We start from the raw sequence: 22,047 nt of genomic DNA, 5'->3' as shown, positions 1-22,047 counted from the left end.
TGTTAGGAGATGTGATAACACAGGTATTTCACTCAATTAGACTGGAGAAGCTTAGGACAGAATAGCAGTGAGGTTAGAAGAGGGATGGGTTTCCCTTCATGCGTTCAAAAGTTGCCTTTGATGAGAAGTTGGTGATTAATTTCTGTAGTGGAGAGGGTGGGAGTTGGTTTGTCTGTTGGGTTTCATATTGAATTCAGGCACTTCTTGGGAGCATTCCACAAATACAGATGGATGTAAAAAGTCAAGACAAGTGGGTACCTTCACATAAAGCGTAGAGGTCTTGTTCACCAGAATAAAATTCCTGCTAATGCCGGTGAGAATTTTAGATACGAGACAGAAGTATGATTGGAGCACTGTTTCCAGATATATTCAGTGTCACCTACAGTACTGGCACACTGGTTATGCAAACTGTTCCCAAGAGAGCTTTCTGCAGCTGTGGGCCCTTCATCTCCTTGCCCCGAGCCTCCCTGATTGTCATAACCTACTTACTTCCATCTTCTCAATGCGCTGCAGTTGAGTACACACTTAATCCAGTTTGTACAAGGATATTGGCAGGTATATGCCAGAACGATAAACTGGAGCGAGGGAGAGTTCCTGGAGTAAGATAGATGTATGGTCCCAGTATCTCTGAGATTTCAGAGTTGCACTGAATCACAGAGCAAGTGCACTGACTCCCCATCCCAGCAGGTTTTTTGTAATTAACGGTCACTCCTAAATGAAGACAAAAGGGGTCTTTCAGATGTAATTTTGAATATTTCTGATCTCAGCAGCTTTGGGCTGCTTTGGGCTGATCATCCTCCAGAAGCAGTGTGCCCAGATTGTCAGTTGTACAGAAATGTCATCAAATGTATTTATTTTGGTGAGTACAAGCAGTATAAATATTTGGTACCCAGGAATATTAAGGAAACAATTATCCGTTCCTGTCCTGTTCATGTCTCCTTGCTCAGTCCCAGCCACTGCACAGCTTATTGAAAACGGGCAGCTTTTGAGTTTTAAACAAGAAAAGAATCTAGGTTTGAAGAAACCTAGTTTTATTTAATTTTACTTTTGTTCTTTTAAATTATTTTCCTAAAAGAACATTGCATTTCATCTGTTTATAAATGTTCAGACATCCTGATTGCTGACAATGTAGAGCCGATGTGGAAAATTGAATACTTTTTTCTGCTAACTGGAAGGATTCCTGTTTTAGGGAACACTGAGAAAGTGGTAAATGACTCGCCTTATAAATGATGATTTATCTTGTGAAATGTGTTGAATGGTGTTTGCATAACAATTGAAATTCGATAAAAATACAGATAGGGTTGTTAATTTAAATAAAACTGTCTTAACAGTTCTGGCAACCTTAACATGTAGCACTGACTGGAGGATTTGGGTGCTTTGTGGTGTCTTTCTTGTTTTCTGAAAAAGGATCATTTGTAGTTGCTTGAATTGCCTGCTGCTCGTCCTTCTGTTTGAGATTTTGTCTGCTCTGGGAGTCTGCTTTCCTGCTTCCTCAAGCCCGGTAAGATTCATGACTTAGAATTGTTAAGTAATTCAATAGAACTAAGTTAAATGTGTTATCCTTGCTCTTTCTACCCTTTCATTTCTGCAGCGTAGATTTCCTAGCCCAAAAGGTTTTCCACCCCAACACAGGGAATGGGTGAAACTTGTAATTCTTTTTTTTCTCCAGAAGTTTGCATTTAGTAAAAGGCCACTCAAAGGTGTGTAAGAGCCGAGGCCAACGTGCTGCATTTCTCATTCATAATCCTCTCCAGTAATCCTAATCCATTTCAGATCTGTAGCCTTTCTTAAGCATCACATGGGAGAGGATTTGTAACGCTGCTCAAAACAACTGTGCAATAAATAAATCGCAGGGTCTGCACTTGTTGCAGAAGAGCACATGCATTCCATACGGCAGGTGTGGAAAGACATGGCACTTCCTGTGGCGTGCCTGAGGGAACAGCCGACTCCATTAGTTTGATTCTGAGGAGGAGTCTCTGAATCTGTCAGCAAGCAAATAATTCCAGAGATTATCGATCATCTTGGGAACCGAATTGAAATAAAAATAGAAAAAGCAGAGAGCTTTTTGTGTGTTGAGTAAAGCTATAAGTTAGAAATCGGTGCCAAGGTAAGTTCCATTTTCATTTTCGTTTTTCTGTAACATTGTTTAGTGTTCAGAAGTAGCTACCCGCTACCCATAGTTTGCAGTGAAATACATTTTTTATATGTCGAGCTGTATAAAACTACAGTTGGGAATTTTCTGTTAGCAGTTCTCATTGGCGCTGGGGTGACTGTGCAGGTGGAGGGGTTGGTGCAAAATAAAACACTCTCCATCTCCTTTCTGGCTACGAGATGTGCTGAATCTGAGGTACACGTGGGATGTACATTGGTATTTATTCTTGGAGGGCGAAGCAGCATCATCACTTTCCCTAGTGCTAGCTAGCATTTTTACTCTTGGGAGTAATATTTGATTTTATTTTAATTCATCTGCAGTTCTTATACAACTGTTGCTCTTTTTCTTTTAGCAGAACTTAACGTTTGTTTCCCTGGTTTTCAGTATTTTCCCAGCAAATTTTCGGGAAGTCTGCTGTATCCTCTCATTGACTCCCAAAGCCTGCTTCTCTCTTCCCTCAGTTGTCCAAATGTCTACAAAACAGCCAAATTAGTGGGGATTCAGTTGTGCGTGTGATACCTGAAGTGTGGCAGCTTCCCTAGGAGCCCTGTTGTTTTGGAGTTAGCTTTGCGTTACCTTCAGTGTTCCTGGCAAGAAGCCTTTGATCCATGAGGGTGGAATGACAGACCTGTAATGTGGACAAGCTCAATGATGTGACTGAATAGGTAGGATTTGATTCAAAATGCTGTCACCTGCTTTGGTTTTGAAGGAGTTCAAATAACGTTTATAGTAAGCGAGGAGATTTACCTGGGCTTTTGTTGTTGTTTTGGGGTGGTTGACACAAACGGATCTGTGCAACTTCTCCTTTAATGGCATTATTAAGTAGGTCAGCAGCTTGCATTACAAGAGTTGCAGAAACAAGTGTGTTATCCATGGGCTTGGGAGGAATAGGGGGAATCTGACTGGTACCTGTCTCTCCTGCCTTTAGAATGCTGACTCTGGTGAACAGGGAACATGTATCTTTTTTGTGTGTCGGTGGTCTTCTACTAAGGCACTGCACTTGGTTGTTCCGTCAGTTGTCTATGTCTATGCGTGGCTCTTGAGGCCACCCTTTTTTGGTGGTGTAGTTCTGCCCTGGTGTAAGTGCATATGGGAGGATTTAGCCCCTTGTTTTACTTAGCATGCATGTTTGCTAGCAGATGCTCTGTGCAGCAGCGTACACCAGGGGAGAGACTGTGACATGATGCCACTGTTCAGCTCCATCAGGTCTTCCAGGCTGTGTCTTGTGGGCCCCTGATCCTCTTCATTTTCTTGAGTAGAGGATTTTAGGAAGATGGGGGCGGGGTGTGCAGGTCACTGTTGGGTGAATGAGGTGCTGAATCAGAGGTGCAGAGCAGTTGGACTGTGTCTATTTCTTCCTCCCTCCTTCCACCCTGGAGACAGGTTTAATTTCATTGGAGTCCCTGGTTTACTGTTGTATGCTCCTGGGCTCAGGCTGTGGCCCTCCGGATGATCTAAGGGTAATGAAGTGAAAAAGTTCACAGCTGCAGGAATTGCTCGTGAGACCTGTCAATAAGAGCGTTTACGATAAGACATACAGGGAGGTGATGTTGCTTCTGCTTGCTCTGCAGGTGCTCCTAGGACACACCAATATGAGACCATCCCTCAGTATGGACAGCCAAAATTTATGTTTACAGTGGGGCTGTCCAAATAAAAAAATGCCTGTTTGTTTTGCAGGGAAGGAGGGAAATGAGGAAAAGTTTCAGTTTGTGTCTCCAAAGGTGCTCTCAAATCCATGGTCACATCTTATCAAAACAGATGGGCATCAACATCACCCCTGAATGCATCCTAAGCGAGCAAAGTAGCTAACTCTGTAGTTGGGCACTTGCTTGAAATTTGTTCTCTGTTTTTTAAAACTGATCTCAAAGTGTTTAGTTCCTGAAAAAAGGTTTTTTTTCCTCATGTTTGCATTTTCAAAGGTATCTTTAGAGGCACTCGCCTATTCCTAAAAGCTGAAGCATCTGTCTTTCTTTGAAGCAGGAACTGTCAGGTTCCTGAGCAGCACTGAAGATGCAGTTGGCACGCAGGCGGCATTGGCCTCTGGCGCGGTGGGGGGAGTTGCCTAAACTAACCGCATTTCAGGTTTTTTTCTTGGGACTGGCTTGAATCTGGCCCTGTGGACTGGACTCCCGTTAGCAGCTGCAGTCATCTGGCGTCGTTTCATCTGAAAGGAACCTGTGTCGTACTCTTCCTGACTGCCCTGCCAGGTTGTTCCAGAATTGCAGTAAATGGGAAGTGCTTGGGAATGACTTTCTAACGCAAGCTCCCAATACAGAATGAATAGTTCGTATCACTGCTTCTCTGGATAGCTAACGCTTGCTGAAATCTTCAGAGGCGCATCTTTGAATAGAAGTTGTTGTTTGAATAGCCAGATGGGAGTTGTAAGTCTACACTGAGAAATTTTGAGCTTAGAAATTTGTTTTCCTTGAAATGGCATTTGTCTTGAGTTACAAATAGGAGCCTTAAATGCTAGAGATTCTGATTTTTGTGTGTGATTGTGCATTTCAGTAGCTAATAATGTGAAAAGTTGTCAAGAGTACCCGCATTATTTAAGTGCAAAGGCCATAAAGTGCCAGATGTAAGTAGGCATAATTCAGCAGTAATTACAGGCCATTTTTTACACTGATATGAAATAATGTTGTTAGAATAAAACTAGTGACTGTTATTTATTGAGAGCATTGCTACGTGTCCTCCTGCGGCATCACCCAGTTATCGTGAAGACACCATTGTGCAATTCAGCATCCTGGGCAAGGCAGAGAACTTCAGCATTTCATCTGCCTCAGAAACTTCCCGTGCTGAAGTGCTGTGTAGCTCGGTTCGTCTTCCAGAGCAAACACTGTGCACGTACACCTTATACAATACCAGGCATGTTCCTTCAATAAGCATTTGTGCAGAGCTGTAGCTATTTTGAGAGGGAAGACATGGGTTAGGTGGGAAGAGATTGAAGGAGGCAAAAGGACTGAGGGAAGTCAGAAAAGGAGAAGGATTTTTCCTCTGCCTGGGAGAAGTGCCTCTGTAGTCACGCTGTCCTGACCCTTCAAAACCCTTTAAGCTGTGGTCTCCTGCCAGCACCAGGCTTAACACTTACAGGTGTTTCTTTCCTTCCCTCTCTTTCTCAGCTTTTTCCTCCCCCAGCTGTGGGTTCGAATAAAAATCTGTATAGTTCTTACGCGATACAGTCTGGGACTACTTTGGCAGCAGTACACAGTTTGGTTTTCCTACACGATCGTGTTTTTTTCAGAGGAAATAGGTCTGACTGTGATTGATGGTCTGGTTGTCCTCAAAGTGAGAGGCTCCAGAATTTGACCTGATCTTAAAATAGGATCCTTTTGCTCTGAACAGAGCTTTATACGGCAGTGAGGTTACAAAAGTCTGGCTGTCCTGTCCTTTTACACTGTCTGGGATCTGAGCGATTGACAGTATCATATGCTCCCACACTCAAGCAGATCCACGAGGTGAAGGAAAGCACTGTTTTACAAAGCTGATTATTTTCTTATGATAGCTAATTGTTATTTTACACCTATCACCCCCCTAACTGTGGCATTGCAAATAGATTTAAACACTGTCTGTGTGTTCGTCCTGCTTAATGAGCATTACCATTCACAGATAGGTATATGTGTGAATATTTGTCTGCACAGACTGATTGTTAATGGATTGACTTAATGACTTCTGTAGTCCCTGATCAGGACTGAAACACTTTTTCCCCCTGTGCATTGTAGGACTGCGTCCCACATGCAGTCATGTGTAGTATTTTAGTACCTTCATCCAGGTGCTTCAGCTGTGTATGAAGAATGGAGGAGGTAGCAGGAGGATTTGGAGACATGGTCTGCTCTCGGAGCTCAACCAAAATTATTTTATTGTAGCATCCAAAATGAAGGTTCGGGTAAGACTGCCATATTGCTATGAGACAGGAGCCTAAAATGAGGCATGTGAAGCATTGTACACGAATGCCTGATTTAAACTTTCACTGTACAATTGCAATATTTAGATATGCAATCTCTGCTATTCTTGTACAATTGGAAAAGGTGCTGAAATGATTCCTGTTTATATAGCTGACTTGAAATTGGCAACAGTGAGACAAAAATCCTCATCTCAGATTGTCTAGAAGACAACACAGTAGCTGGAAAAAACTGGTAGTGAAAGATGTACTTAGGCAGAGGACAGGCCATCTGCTCTTTAATGTTAAGTACTCCTATGTTTAATTACAGATTCTCGGCACTGTGGGACATGTTGCAGCTCTTTTGATTCTGACCGAATGGTCTTTCTTCCATGTCTTTTGTGGGTTTGGTGATCCTGGGCCAGTCTGCAACGTTCTAGGAGCGCTGATTGGAGACCATGGGATCTGGTACTTCTGCAAATGCTAACTACAAATACTCCCTGCAAAAGTCTGAAAATGGTGAGTGATTCTTTGAAAAGCCCTTTTTTTTTTCCTGTCTGCTCCTGAACATGCCATTGGGAACTTGCAGTGGATGTTTCTTTTCCTGTGACAAGAAGTCCCCAGGTGCCAGGCAGACCAACAGGCTTGAGAAAATAGCAGTTATTTAGATCAGGATTAGATTAAAATCAACCAAAACTTGACCAGAAATAAAGTGGCAAAAAGCAGTTCTTTTAGAACTGACATCCGATGGATTAATCAGTTGCTGGCCCATGTGCGAGTTGTCATATGGTGACAGTAAGATAGCTGGTATCACCCTGCTGTTTCTGGTGGATTCCATGTTTAGAGACTGTGTTAGTGGTGCAGGACTCATTAAGCAGCAGTAACAGCAAAGCCAAAATAAATCTGGTTCTAAAGAAGCTTAAGAGTGTGTGCCTAAGAGAAGTTGAAAAGCAAAAAGTGTGGTTTTGTCTTATTACGTCAGCGCAATGCTCTTAACCTCTGCCAAAAACCTAGACTTTTCTATGGCTCTTGAAACTGTAATGAATTATTTTTACAAAACCCTCTGTATGATAGTATCAATTTTGTGGGTGCATTCTTAGATCTGCTATGGAACGAAGGGAGTTGATGAGTGAGACTTTACAAATAAGCAAGTGTGATAAAGTTAAGATTACTTACTTTGTCATTTGAAACCCTCAGTCACCAGCAGTGGCAGGCATGGAGCAAACTGCAGTGCACTGAAAGCAAAAATGGTGGTTGCATTTAGAAATGAAGAAAGCAGGGATTGCATTATGACTCAGCCTTTTTTGTTTGTAATCTTTTTGTTGAATAGCTCCACTTATTTTAAAGTAAGTGAGACTTGTCTATTGTCTATAGCACCAGAGAAGCATGGACTTCCCCCAAAGTTCATTACAATGGCTCGCCTATAACAAAGTCTAACCTAAGCTTAGTTACTTCTTTTAAACTCTGCATTAGATCTGACATCTCATCAACAGATTCCCATGACAGTAAAGCCTTTCTAAACTTCTTGCATCTGGTTCTCAGAATCCTTCAGATCTGCTGATCTGCAGATGTGGTGCTGCTAGGGACTTTCCAGCCAAGTTGAACGTGCCAGTGGTGTCCTGTCCCCCTTGCAGAAGGCCCAGGGGCTGTTTCTTATGGGAAGTGTAGCCACCAGCCCTGCACTTGAGTGAAGGAGGGGATGGGGAACGTGAGAGAGGGTGCAGACTCCCTCCTGAAAGCTGAGCTGGGAACTCTCCTGCTAGCAGGAACAGGCATATTTCAGTTTGAGTGCTGCCACTTTGGCATGCTTACAGGAGCTTGTACAATGGTGTATGATTCAGTTTACTGCTTGGATCCTCATAAAGTGGATAAATCAGTGTCTCTTCCTTTTTTACTATTTTTTTCTAAACTAGTGCAAACACTGCCAGATGAAACACACGCAGGCAAGCAGGCAAGCTGGTAAATTAGAATACCTGGCTCTTTCAGTTGCAGAGTCAGTCTTTGTAGAAGTAGAGTTAAAAAACAATACCTTGCCCATCTGGAGCTTAAAATGTCATGGATGGTGGCATATATGTTCACTGTGTGATAATGAGGCTTTCATAGATTTTATTTTTAATGTTTCAAAGGATCTAGATTTCATTGGTATAGGTGGAGTCATAACTATGAATTTCTGACTCCTACTGCAGTAACTGGGCATTTATCCCCTGTTAGGGGAATGCAAGGTACCCAGAAGTTGTTTATTTTAGGGACTGATTGTGACCGTGCTTCTGGTTGCATGCCAGCCAAATTACTGTTCCGGGAGTCGGGCAGCTGGCATTGGGTCTGCTATAAAGGAGGCTTGGAGAAGCAGCATCAGGGGCACCAAACTGCGGGGAAAAAAGTCGGCCTCTTTTATTTTCTCACAGCCCAGCGGATCAGGAAGCATTTTCTCAGCAAGGCAAAAAATACTTAAGTTATTCTTGAATGAAGGCTAGCCAAGTCTTACCTTCCTGCCTATCCCTTCACCGTTACTTGGTTCCCCAGCTGCAAGACGGCAATAGCTCTTCCTTTTTGTGCTCTGCAGCTCCTGGTGCTGTAACAGGAACATCATTTAGAAGGATTATCATTTTCAATACGTAAGCTGTCAGCATATCTTCTTTAAGTAAAGGTCAATGTTTCCTGCTGAAGTACACGGAGGGTGGTTTATGTTCTATAATTAATGCAAGCTAATTGAATTAATGTGATCTCTTTGTCCCTTGCCAGCACTTGGCAGCCTTTGGGGTAGAGGTGTGGGATTTCCATGTTTTTAGTGAATTTTTTTCACCCCACACCCCACATTGCTCTCCCTGCTTTGGCAAACATGGCAGTGCTCTCTCACAAACCAGATCCCAAAGGAATACAACCTTCTGCAGGAGGGCTAATTCAGTAACTCTGTCATCTCCATTGGGCTTTGGGGCCAGCCTGTAGATAGAGCAGTCATTGCTCCCTCAGCTGAGACGACACAGAAACATTGCTAGAAAATGGTTTAAAGGTAGGGCTCCAGGACAGGGCTCCTGGTGCGGCCAGGAAAGGGACGTGGAGCGTAACCAAAACACATGCCAAGTTGCTGAGCTGTTTGACAAGGTGCTGTAAAGTGACCAGGTGGTCCAAATGTGGTCAAGACCAGATAAAGGGGATGGAAGAGTTTCTAGAGGTACATAAACTTCTGTGGCAGGACTTGGAAAAGGAAATGGGAAACTGTAGCCATGTACTTCACTCTAAACACGCGCACACCCCATCTGAAATAATCTTTTAATGAAAAATACTGGAACTGGGGAAATGGAGAGGAAGAATGGTTATCTTTTAAAGATCAGGGCAAATAGTCATCATTTGGAGAGAAGAGCCTGATGCTGGGTCTGAACTAAACCATGACCAGGCACCTGGAAATTCCTGGCATTTCCTTCCTTCTGTGTCATTAAGCGGCCAAGGATCTGTCTCCCTCCTCTCTCACTGTGAGTGTTAATTTTGTATGTCAGCTACAACAGGTGGGTTCTGGTTTTGTCTCCCAGCTTTCAAGGCAGCCGTCTTGATCCAACAGTGGTATCGGCGTCACGTTGCTCGGCTGGAAATGCGTCGACGTTGCACTTGGAGAATCTTTCAATCCATTGAGTACTCTTGTGAGCAGGATCAGATCAAGGTAAGGTGCCAAGGAAAAGACTGTGCAGGGAAATACATAGAAGGGTGGTATATACTGATATAGTGTGATTTGTTGTCCATACCAGACAACATGGGAAGGGCATAGATGATACTTGCAGAAAGAAGGTCATGTTAAGTTGCCACTGTGCAGAATTTCATTCTAAGGTGAATGACGATGGGCTTTCTCTCTTCTTGCAGCTTCACAACTTCTTCAGTTACCTCATGGACCACTTCACGCCAAGCAGCAGCAAAGAGAGTAAGTTTCTATGTGGTGTTTAGGGATGTGGCACCAGCAGCTCAGAGGGTTGCACCCTGTACTGTTTTGTTGCCCAGTGCTGGTCCTTCTTCAAGGCGAAGGGGGACTAACAGAGTCTAAGGAGCGATGGCATCAGGAATTAGAACAGAGAGTGAATTCTCTGGAAGCTGTCAGAGCTGTGTGAAGGCTGTGGGGCAGTTCCTGCTCCTTAGGCGCTCGAAAGGGGAAGAAAAGCTCAGTGTGTTTTCTAAGAGCAGTATTAGAAAGATGCCATTTTTCAGAGATCCCTCGTAACCAGGGCTTTGCAGAGTCCATTTCTGAAGTGAGAGAATCCATCTTTAGGGTTCACTGCTCTACAGTATCTAATTACAGTTGATCTCTCACTTACAATTGAAGTGAGGGGAACAATACAGTGCAGAGAGCACTCTGTGTTATTTCCTAGTGCTGGGAACTTGCAAATGAGCTTAGCTCTGAAATCTGACAGTAGTAAGTCAAAATTGACTAGTGACTTTGCTGACTATGACCAGCTAAAGCCCTTGCTCCTGCCTTTCAAGCTGCTACTCTTTTTCACGCAACCACCCCACGTATTTTACAGCAAAGCGCTGTTGAGGAAGATTTTTTTTTGGAGCCTGTATAAACCAAGACAGTAATGTCCTGTTCCTTGAGCTGGGCTCTGAGGTGTCACAGCAATAAATAAACAGTGTGTATTTATACAAATTTTGTGCAGCACTGAGAATGTAGGGGCAAGTCAGAAAAAACAGTGGGATGTAGGCAACGGTTCCTTGTTACACAGTTTGCTTTCGCATGTCACTAAATTTCAGTTAGCCATGGCAACCAACGCTCATCTGACTTTACTGGAGTTTTGCAGAAAGTAGTGTAGCTGCCAGCACTGCCTGACACACAGCATGCAGAAACTTGTCCTTGCGGCCTTTTCCCCACAGCAAATTCTGCAGCATTGTCAAACTAGGAGCTAGCTGCTGCTATTTCTTGTGAGCTCTAGCCTAACCTAACAGCTTTTCTTTAGCAAATGACTAGAATGGTGTACTGCACCAACTTAACTTTTTCTTGTCTCTTTCTCAAAATACCAATCAAACGGACCCATCTGCCATCCAGGGGATTTTATCAGTCGCATGTTCATAAGCGGAGAAAGCTTCAAAGAGGCAGAGCTGGAGAAATACTGTGACTATGAATCCATGGAGGTGCCAGACTCCTACACTGGACCCCGACTCTCTTTCCCACTCCTTCCTGACCATGCAACTGACTTGCTGGAAGCTTTCAAACAAAAACAAGTAAGGATCCCAAAGGAACAACTCTTTGCCCTTCTCTGCACAGGTGTGTAGGAGAGATCATTTGGTTTTAGCCTTCCTGACAACCTAAGCTGGTTGGAGTATAATAATGAGCTGACAGGTTGTTAGGCAAACTGAGGTGGAAGTGATATGGTATTTCCCCCTGACATAGGAACTTCTTCCCTTTCTGAAAGTTTGGACAAAACTGAAAGCTTTCTGTAGTTGTGCACCAATATTAACCTGAATTTCATTTTAAAAGGAAAAAAAAAACAGTCCATGTTGAAACATTCTGTCATGCTTTCTTGCAGTTCCTCAGTTTGTAAAAAAAGTTTTGGATGGCCCAGATGGAAAGAGCTCATTAGAAGTACGTTTTGGCCATGCAACTTTGACTCATATTTAAAATGTAAAGTGTGAGGTTTTTGACAGGAAAGTCCAGTACCAATTCAGCAGCACTAACAAAACAAGACCTTGTACAACTGCAGTGTTGTGCTGCCATCCATCAGTCAATATCCTGAACTGCAAAATAGGCCACAACATCCCTTCTCCAAACAAAACGACTTATAAACGAAAGCTCTCTAGTGTCTTGACTAATGTTAAATGCCTACACCCTGGCTTTGAGCAAATATATTTCTGCAGGACACATGGTAGCTCGCTGCCTGGCTTAATGTGGAAAAGGCTAAGAAATATCTAGAGAAGCAGCTTACCTGTGATACAGGGCTTGAATTCCTGCTGCTTTAGGAGCTGGTGTTGCCTTATGGATATGGCCTTGACCACAGAGTGCTAGGGCTTTTGAGTTCTCTTGGCAGCCCTGTGCAGAGGCTGGGCTGCTTTGAGTGAGTCACTTCCATCCTGCTGTTATCTAGTTTTTGCCTCGTCTTGTTTGTAAGCCCACAGGTCAGCACTGAGTGTCCTCCCAGTGAGTTTCTGCCATCCATGCTATCGTGGTGGGTCCTCGGGGCCTTTGTGTTGTTGCTCAGAGGTCACTGATTTCCTGCTTTAAACCCTTCGCTTTCTCCTAGTAGCAGCTCCACCCTCGCTATGTCTTAAACCTCCTGCATGAGACCAGGAAGCACCTCAAGCAGTTGCCAAACATCAGCCATGTCTCCACCTGCTACAGCGAGGAGGTCACCGTGTGCGGTATGTCCAGGTGGAAGGGCATTGTGTAGTCTCTGGGGCAGAACAGTCATGTGCAACAGGTGGGAAAGACATAAAATGGTAGCATGAGCATGATGCCCTCCTCTGTACTGAGTGTGGAACACTGATGCAGTCCGTAAGCATGATGTGCGTCCCACTGATAGACAGATGGGGCTGTCTGAAATACACTGACACTGTATATGAGCCACTGTGAAGACTAGCCTGAAGCCAGAGGGAGCAAGCATGCATCACAGCCCTGTTTCTGCTTGGCCGGGAACGGGATGGGGTGTTGAGGGAATGTGGTTTGTCTGTTTCTAGTCTATGTTTGGCTTCCCTGAGAGATGCTGGGGCACATCATTAACAAACCCTGCCCTAGACGGTACAGATCAGCTTGGCGTAGCTTGCAGTAGCAGTGGTGCTGTCACTGTTGTTACAAAGACGCAAGCAGAGGAGGAGGTATGTCCTGGTCTGTGGCCTGGGATTGTGTCAACAATTAAGTCCTGGAGCTCTTCTGGCTAAGCCTTCATTAGTAGTGATGCATGCATTCAGACGACCGTACTGACACATCTTTGTGTCCTGTCAAGGAAATTTTAAAGAGACAAAGCTTTCAGCATTATTTTCCTGCTCTAGGACTCATGTTTAAAATTCAAGGTATTTCTGAAAAAATATGTACTTAGCACAGACTTTTGCATGCTGCCAGCTTTGGGAAAACAAACCTTGCTCCCCAGTACCACGTTTAGTTTGATTACTATTTTGTATGCAAAGCTTTCTCCCATGTAATGATTAGTTTCCCTGTGCCATATTGTGTCACCGTAAAAGATAAATGGACAAAGCTTCTGAATCAGAATCTCCAGAAGCTGGTGTTAGTTTTCTGCTGTCCTTCTCAGAGCCTTTACATCACGTGCTTTTCCTTTGGGCACATTGCCTTATTGTGAGGAAACTTCTACCTTGAACTTCCCAAAAATATATCAGTGGTCATTAATTTAGGAAGTTAGTTATTTCTGTCTTTTTAAGTTAACGATAAACATACCACGACTTGTCTTTTTGTGCCCATTAGGAGACTTGCACGGCCAGCTGGATGACTTGTTCTTCATCTTTTATAAGGTAGGCACTGTATTTGGAGAGGGAGGCTGGCCAGGCACTGAGAGGTAATGCATGGGTCATGCCGAGGACCTTCACTTACAAAACTGGGCCCTTCACGTGTGATTCTCCGGGTCAATTTGTTCAGTTTTAAATGGCTTTACAAAGCAGCAACTTATTCCCTTGCTGCCTTTGAAATCTGATACACATGTAGGTTTGGGAATTGCCAGTGCATATTTCTTTAAGTGCTGATACCAATGGCAACACTTCCTGACTGCCAGCATTCGCTTTTCAGTGCATTGGCCACTGGAAACCTACAGGATAAAAATAGAGTTGGGATCTATTGTATGGGGTAACCTGAGGCAGGAATGAGGGAACACGCACTTACTGGGGGGGCTCTCTTTTAACACTCGCTACTTCCTTGCTCTTACAGAATGGCCTGCCTTCCCCTTCCAAGTCCTACGTGTTCAATGGGGACTTTGTGGACAGAGGCAAACAGTCCCTTGAGATCCTCATCATCCTCTTTACCTTCCTCCTAATCTATCCAAAGGAGGTTCATCTTAACCGTGGGAACCATGAAGACTATATGGTCAATTTACGGTAAGGGTTCTGTGCAGGGCCAATTGCAATGTTAAGGGTGTCACTGTGAAATCCCACTCAGGTATCTTTCTTTTTTTCCTTTAGCTACGGTTTTGCCAAGGAAGTAATGCAGAAATATAAGGTAGGCTACCTTTGTATCTCCTTTACCTGTAAGACATGGACTTTGGAAGCTTGATGCTTCATCTTTTCCTTTCTGCCCTGTCCTCCTAGGTGCATGGGAAGAAAATCCTGAAGATGATTCAGAATGTCTTCTGCTGGCTGCCTCTGGCCACCCTGATTGATCAGAAAGTTCTCATTATACACGGGGGCATCTCTGACACCACTGACCTGGACATGCTTGAGAAAATTCAAAGGAACAAAGTAGGTTTTATTTCCTAGATATTGCGAGACATGAATACTGCTGATTTGTGTCAAGGAGTTTATTTCTACATGTCAACTTGGCTGTTATCCAGGCAAATCTAGAGGATGGTCTTCTTAGACAAACTGTGCTTAGGTACAGGCTCAGTGGATTGCTTTGGATTGCTCAGTGTGTGTGCAGGAGGTGTGAAGGGAAGCACTCTTGGCTTCTGGGAGATGCAAGGATCATAGCGAGGAAAATGGTGGGTAGTGGCAGCAGTAAATGGGTGTGCTGGTGCTGAATGTAACAACACAGCAATGATGAGACTTGGTCCCACAGTTTCTTAGCGTGCTTTTCCCCCTAGATTTCCTAGATTGTTTCTGCCTTACTTTCTAGTTGAGAAATACCCCTTCTCCAAATGTAATGACAAGCATTTGCATTAGTCATTAGTCCTTCCCTCATTCTGCTGCCTTGTTCCCATTGCAGATTAAATCCATGTATTATACTGTTGTGAAATGTCTGAGCAGCATCAAGTCAAAGATGAAAGAGATCAGTAGTCAGGCTGGATGGGGGGCCCCAGCTGTAAACCGAGAAGGGCACATCCCAGAGGAGGGTAAAACCAATCTCCCTCACTTTATCAGTGTTTGGTGGCAGCAAAGGAGATTGAGGCTTGAAGGGGTGGGTCACTTATCAGTCTGCCAATGGAAGATGTTAGAGCTGGAGATGCAGGTGTCCAAGTGGTGTGACCACACCTCTCTTTTCTCTCGTACCTCTTTCAGTTTATTTCAGTATTAAGAGGGAAGAAAAGAAAGGAATCGAACAGAAATGTGGAAATACAGGAAGTAAACGGGGGGAACAAAGCAGAGGCTGACCCAGCAGGGAACGAGGCAGCCCCCAGTTTACCTCTGCAGCCCCAACCAGCTGAGGCTCCCAGCATGGCCAACAGGCTGGAGTTCTCCAGGTGGGTACGGCAGACAGTGCAGGAGCAAATCGAATGGTGCCGCCGGCTAGTGGACATCAGTGAGTCGGAGGAGGAGGAGCCCACCTATTCTAGCGTGGTCTCCTTGACAGATTTGGATGCGCCATGCTGGACTCGCCAGGAGGAATGGAAGCAGGTAAGTAGTCTAAGCGGGGCCCTGAGCTTGGTGGGATGTGGGTGCCTCCTGCAGGTTTGTGCTGAGGAATCTCAGCACAAAATATGTAATTCAGTGCACAGACCTGCCTGCAAAGAGGATTTTACTGCTCTGTATAGTGGAGTTAAGGAGCAATTTGGTGTTAAAGTACAAGCAGGCAGGCTACTGGGATTTATGCCATGTTGTACCTTCAGCTTTGTACCTTCAGCCAGCCTGGTGTTGGTCATGCCATAAGCAGTCAGGAAGGGCTGTGCTGCCAGCACACAATCTCAGCTACTTGGGGATGTTCTGCACTACATCCCACCCATGCTGTGGTGTGGTTCCCTAGTGACTAAAGAGCTGTGCAGGAGACTCTTGTAAGAGAACACAGGCTGTGTGTAAGACTGCTGCTGGCTGCCGTTCTGTTGGCACCTTTCTCCTACCAGCCCCAAGTGGTACACCCACTGACACCTGTTGAGTCAGCCTTTTCACCAGGCTTTCAGCTTTCTGTGTTTGAAGCTCTGTCCCTGCTTGTCCCAAGCATGGCACACACATCTGTTCTTGTGTAAATCAAACTGTGCTCAATCACTGAGTGGGGCAATGGGTTTTCCTGACTCAGTGTGGGGCAGAAAATAATAGACAAGACTGACTGAAATGTCCAGCAGTTATATCGCTTACTGTGTACGAAAGGTATTTAAAGTCAGCTCTGCACATAATCAACAAACATGTTGCTTGCTGATGCACGAGTGGTGCGGACTGAATTTGTGGTTTTAGCTGGGCTGAGCTGCATGCAGACTGTTAGGCAGAGCCTAGGAACTTGCCTTCCTGTTTGTGTTGGACCAGTCTGTCTGTAAGCCCCTCCTGTGTGCTCTGAAACTATTGTTCCTTACTTCGTGTTACATATGACATCCCCACACTGCACACTTTATCAGCATAAAGCTATATATTGAGGTCAGGGTTAAAGGGATTAAACTTAAATCCAAATAGTGATTACTCAGTCAGCACTTACTTACATTTCTGGAGGTGCTGGAATGTCCTGGCTAGAAAGCAAAGGAGTTTAATACTAAGCCTGCTCATGGCCTCAGGATCTCCTGGGTGTTCTTGTACTGGGACTGGTGTTTTGGGATGGAGGACAGGCAAGGCTCTATGAAATCTTAAAGGCACTTCTCTTCCCCTTCGGGTGTGCCTGAGGCTCCCCAGGCCAACAATATTGTCACCTCTGTGACAGTCCCGCAGAGCGGCACGGCGATCCATTGGGATGCAGGAAACATCTGTTTCCCTGCGCTATGGAAATAGCAGCAGTCCAGTGAGGGATTCAGACACAGCTCTATTTGCTTGCTAAACTTTGATGGGTGATATCTGCTGGGTACGCTTTATTCAGTGAACTTTTCCAATCCTTCCAGATTTTAGATATTCTCTGGAGTGACCCCATGCCTCAGGAGGGCTGCAGAGTAAACACAGTGCGAGGCGGTGGCTGCTACTTTGGTCCTGATGTGACAGAGAAGATCCTTGAGAAGTACAACTTCCAGTTCCTCATCCGCTCCCACGAGTGCAAGCAAGAGGGCTATGAGTTCTGTCACAACCGGAAGGTTGGTGAGGGGGATGGTTGTGAAGGATACTTGGGTTTCCATCCTGCCAGGGTGGGGTTTCTGTGGTGCCTTGTCTCAGCTCTGCATTTCTTCCATCGGGGCTTTGTTAAGTATATAAACCATCCTTGAATAGAGTTATGGGAGTCACTGAAGTGTATTCCCTGCTGAGGTCTTAGCTCAGGACCATCGGGAGCTACCGATTCTGTTGGGGGCATCTGTTGTGCAGGCCTGGTATGCCCTTGTGTGTCGGAGCTGAGAAAACATCTGAACCCATTTGTGCCACTGCTCCCACAGCAAAGTTTTGCTCTCAGAAGATTCAGGGTCACTTCAGTGACTTCAACAGGGGCACTTTTGACTCCGCTTGCTGCACTGGAGAGTGGAAGCTTGTTGGGAGAACACAGTGAAATTGCAGAAGCCTACTGTGTGGCCAGATCCATGCGAGACCAGTGCTGTCCTTGAGGAACTCGCACCTGGAAGGCGTCCAGGCGAACAGGCATCTTGCTTTTCCTTTTCCATGTAAAACCTGTTGCTTTCACAGTCTGCTGACTACAGATGGGATTGGTTACATTTTTTCCAGTGATATGTGTATGCATAATAGAGGATGTACATACTGACTCTCTTTTTTGGGTGTAGGTGCTGACCATATTTTCAGCCTCCAACTACTATGAGATCGGCAGCAACAGGGGAGCCTACGTGAAGCTGGGACCAGACCTCGTTCCCCATTTTGTTCAGTACCAATCGAACAAGGCCGCCCATACTCTCACTATGACCCAAAGGCAAGGATTTACAGTTGCTCTGTATTCGTTGAGTCAGAATTCCAGAAGGGGGAAACAGAAAGTTTTACTCCAGAGCTGAACTTACAGGGCGTGATTTACTAAATAATCACGCTAGAGTGGTAGGATTCAAGCAGAAATTACTGAGAAGTTTGAGGAGGGAGCATTACAAGATCAGAAGGCACTTTTTAACAGACTGCCGATTTTCCAGTTTCTCTTTACAATGTTTTAACACCTGACCTCTCTGCTTTGTTGCTTTCTGAACTGATGCAGGGAACTGTGCTCCAGGCATGCAGTGCCTTGTGACAGGCACTGTGGTGCAGCTGTAGCTGTGCAGAGCAGTTGTGCGAGGGTCTGGGCAATGCACAGACAGGCCAGAGGACTGGGGAGGTGCAGCTTCTCTTGTGCTTTGTGGCAAGTCCTTAATGTGCTTCTCTCTTTTCTGCATCCTCCAGGATCAGCAGAGTAGAAGAGTCAGCCTTTCGAGCCTTGCGGGAAAAGCTCTTTGCTCACACCTCAGCCCTCATCGGTGCTTTCAAGGCCTATGATAAGGACAATACAGGTAAATCTGAGAGGAGGGACACCTGGGTTAATTCCCTTGCAGAACAGGGTTGAAACAGCTAACTTGAGTGGGTGGCTGGTTGGGAGACTCCTTGCTGATGGTCGTTAGTGACTGTCACAGGGGGAGGCTGCGTCAGATGTTGCTGGAGTGCTGGTCCCATTTGCTGTTGTTCAGTGTCTCTGCTGGAACCTGCCAATACCTCAGACGTTGTTATACTGAGGGGGTATTGGAGGGGCAAGAGGCCATTGGCCTGATGCATAGCAATTCAGGTTTAGTGTTAGGAGAACCCACTGGAGTATTGATGAAGCACTTGAACAGACGACTTGGACCACATCTGTCACTTGGGGCTGGGTGGTCTTTAGAGCCCTTTCGTTCCTGAAGTCTGAAATCACTGGGAAAAGGAAAGCAAGGGATATTCTCTGTGGCAACTGCTTCTGTCAGAGACGTTAAGAAGGAGCTAAGAGTTCATAATTCTCTGGGTGCTAGGAGTACTTTGCTGCTACAGCAACTAAGATGTGTCGCTGAGATCTGTGTCTGTTTGTAGGCTGTGGGAGAGAAGGCACACAGTGGTTGGCAGAACTGCTTTCTTGCTTTCCTGCTTTCCTCCCTGGCAGCCAAATTGTTCACAAAAGTCCAGTTCAGCTGGTCAGGGGCTTTTCCATGTTCCTGGGTCACTAAGAAAGTCCTAGTGCAGATGCATAGGCTGTCATCTGCAGTGTGACCCTGGCTGTAGGCCCCAAATTTATAATGAAACATCTAAAGTTAACGTCTTCTTGTTGTTCAGATGTTTGCAGCCCTTGGCCCTGATTTATAGTCATAGCCAAAGGCTTGCTGCAGCTGGGGTGCAAGCAGTGAGTGTGTTTAGCCTGCAGTGGCTTATGCCTGTGTAGCCACCTAAGGAAGTTTTCCTGTACCAAAGTGCTCACGTGCCATGGAGAATTGACGTGGTTGCTGTTATCAGCATGGCAGGCTGGGGTATGTGCGCTAGTCTAGCTTTTTTCTTTAGCGATGGAGAGGGATGTCGAGGCTGTTTACTGTGTTCCTGTCCCACCACCTGACTGCCTACGGAAGAAGCAGGGCACCCAGAAGGGTGAGGGTTTTGTGGGCAGCTGTGTGCAGCTTGGTGTAAAGCATCTCCATGAGACGGTGTCTGGCCTGGACCTGTTACAGCCCCTGAAGGGGGTGGTGGCATAGGAGGTAGTGGCACTGAAACAAGCAGCATGCCCACTGCTTCGTGTGCTTTCAGTTGTCCATCTCTCAGAGGTCTCCATGGCTCTCCCTTTTCCTTACAGGGAGGATCACGCTGAGCAACTGGGCGACAGCAGTGGAGTCAGTTGTGCATCTGGGACTGCCCTGGCGAATGCTGAGACCGCAGCTGGTGCGCAGCACACCTGATGGCATGCTGGAATATAAGTCCTGGCTTGACGACTTGGCTATGGAGCAGCGGAGCCAAGAGGTAAGGACTCGCCCCCTTCCATCAAAACATGATGCAAAGCAACTCACAGATCGCCAGCATGTGGAACCAAGTATAAGGAGAATGGATTGTTCCGATTCCTGTACAATCCAAAATCACTTTAATGTCAATGGAAAAGCTTGCAGGAATTAAGAGTAGTGCAGAGGCGTTCAGTTCGCTGTAGAAACAGATGATGCACGTGCAGTCAAAACCTAATGGTAGTTTCTGATGTAGCCTTTTAAGTAGGAAAAGTATGTTCCATTCTCTGAGTTGAAGTTTCTTAATTACATCCAGCAAAACCAACTCTGCAATGGTTAAAAAACATAGCTCAAGTCACTGTCATCTCTATGGGCGTGGAAAAGTTCTGTCGGGAAGCAATAGGTTGCTGATGTGCTATAATGCAGAGTTGCATAGAGGGTCCAGTCATCCCAAACCTGTGTCGTCAGTCACACACAATGCAAAGAGCATTGCTGGTAAGCGTGGAAAGTAGTAAAAACTTTTATTTATTGGAAAGTCTGCAGTAACTATTCGGAGAAAGCAGAGAGCTATGAGTGGAACCATGTTGTCTTTCAGCACATCCAGTCAAGCTTGCTGGAAGTCATTTATCGAAACAGATCCAACTTGGAGACCATATTCAGGATCATAGACAGAGATCATTCAGGTAAGCAAGCACTCGGAGGGTGTTGGTCGCTGCATTGTAATCCATTCTTCTCTGGGCTCCCTTTAGGATGTACGAAGGCATTTTTATGTAGCTACTTCTTCAGGTCTTTCTCCTTCTTCAGTTGTGTGCAGTCCAGACAGAGAATTAATAATTATTTGTTCTGGAGGAGTTCAGCACAACCAAAATTGTGATGATAGCAATGACAATAATGCAGCGTACTTGAGATCTTGAGCATTACCTGCTTTCAAGCAGTTGTCTCCAACAAATTACTTTGAGAAAACATAACAGTCTTTGCCTTCTTTTGTTTTCCCATATTGTATTATGTCTCTTTGCTGCTTTACCTTGGTTTTTAGCCAGTGTTCTGCACACTAGGATATTTAGTTGCAGCATGTGAAATTAAGATGAGTGATTTCTTTCCTTTAGGCATGCAGGCAGGAGGGGTGGGATGAGAGATCAAACCTGAGCAGGGACTGGCTGGTAGCAGTGTTTGTGGTGACCTTGCGATGAGGTGGCTGTGCCTTCCTTTTCAACAGGTCTCATCTCGTTTGAGGAATTCCACCAAACCTGGAAGTTGTTCAGCTCCCACATGAACATTGAACTCACAGATGATGGGATCAATGACTTAGTTCGCAGTATCGATTTCAACAAGGACGGAAACATCGACTTCAATGAGTTCCTAGAAGCCTTCCGCCTTGTCAAACAGTCACAGTAGTAAGAACCTGGTGAGGGTTGCTGCTTCCAATGCCTTGATTGCCCGTGAAGCCAGAGGGAGTGCTTCATACTGAACCGCAGCGCTTGCCTGCATATCCAAAACAGGGAAGGGAAGGCAGGTACCTGGAGCAGTTATTGGTTGAAAACAGTGACTGCTGCAGCCAACAGCTGTGATCCATTCGGGAAGGTAACCAGTGAAATAGAAAAGCTGCACTTCAGCTCTGCATGTTTTTAAAAAGGAGCTGTGTTTTCAGTAGAAATTCCTGCTCAAAGGGAAGATGCAACTTAGTTTGTCTTGTCAGTACATGTGATGAAATGTTATGGGTCTATTCAGGTGTAGTAAAACAAAAGTAAAGGTATTTTTTGTAGGCTGTATTTTAACCAAGCTACAACTGCTAGAGCACAGCTTTCCTTTGAATAAACAGTTTTTTCAGGATTGCAGGTGCTGGGCTGTTTGTGCCTTCTCTAGGTTGTTAACTGTTGTTTCTTTGCTGCAAATTTAAAGATACTAAATATGTGCAGTGAAGCAACACTTTGAAAAAAACCTCTCTCATACCTGTAAAATAATGTCTCTAGCAGGGAGGCTTTTTTAGCAAAGCTATTGAGGCCAGTTCTTTTTCAAAGGCTGGGGTAGTAGATGAAGTAACTCCCTGCTAGAATGACTATGCTGCATGTTCAAGATATTGTCAAAGCATGGTTTAATTGCAGCTTAAAAAGATGAGGATGGAAAAGTGTTTGCAAATAAAACCCTCACCTATTTATCTTGAACATCCAGTGGAGTCACTCTAGCATGGGTGCTGTGGCAGAAGA

At 45.0% G+C, this 22,047-nt stretch overlaps 1 protein-coding gene and 1 long non-coding RNA gene across 3 annotated transcripts in view; one reads left to right on the top strand and one right to left on the bottom strand.

The window, feature by feature from the left end:
* LOC128852165 (uncharacterized) overlaps nucleotides 1-16,875 on the bottom strand; it is a 27,337-nt gene extending 10,462 nt beyond the window's left edge. The window contains exons 1-3 of the long non-coding RNA XR_008449832.1: nucleotides 16,502-16,875; nucleotides 8,515-8,601; nucleotides 7,206-7,264 (exon numbers count right to left, since the gene is read on the bottom strand). This is a non-coding gene — a long non-coding RNA (uncharacterized LOC128852165). The remainder of the gene's footprint in view (nucleotides 1-7,205; nucleotides 7,265-8,514; nucleotides 8,602-16,501) is intronic.
* On the top strand, nucleotides 1,846-22,047 carry PPEF2 (protein phosphatase with EF-hand domain 2). Of its 2 annotated transcripts, none has more exons than XM_009566168.2 (17): nucleotides 1,846-2,107; nucleotides 6,361-6,548; nucleotides 9,557-9,684; nucleotides 9,882-9,939; nucleotides 11,053-11,228; nucleotides 12,248-12,362; nucleotides 13,417-13,463; nucleotides 13,873-14,039; nucleotides 14,124-14,160; nucleotides 14,250-14,399; nucleotides 15,156-15,491; nucleotides 16,892-17,077; nucleotides 17,711-17,853; nucleotides 18,306-18,412; nucleotides 19,705-19,868; nucleotides 20,439-20,526; nucleotides 21,060-22,047. In XM_009566168.2, exons 2-17 carry the CDS (start codon nucleotides 6,488-6,490, stop codon nucleotides 21,236-21,238), a joined length of 2,142 nt encoding a protein of 713 aa, XP_009564463.2. In that variant the 5' UTR covers nucleotides 1,846-2,107; nucleotides 6,361-6,487; the 3' UTR covers nucleotides 21,239-22,047. The 2 variants fall into 2 exon arrangements, with proteins under 2 accessions (XP_009564463.2, XP_053922263.1); XM_054066288.1 differs by having other exon boundaries at nucleotides 9,882-9,940; nucleotides 11,036-11,228.

This window comes from Cuculus canorus, chromosome 4, assembly GCF_017976375.1.
Source record: "Cuculus canorus isolate bCucCan1 chromosome 4, bCucCan1.pri, whole genome shotgun sequence".
Lineage (NCBI taxonomy): Eukaryota > Metazoa > Chordata > Aves > Cuculiformes > Cuculidae > Cuculus > Cuculus canorus.
Note: the sequence above shows the minus strand (reverse complement) of the source record. Positions and strands in the feature narration are given on the sequence as shown.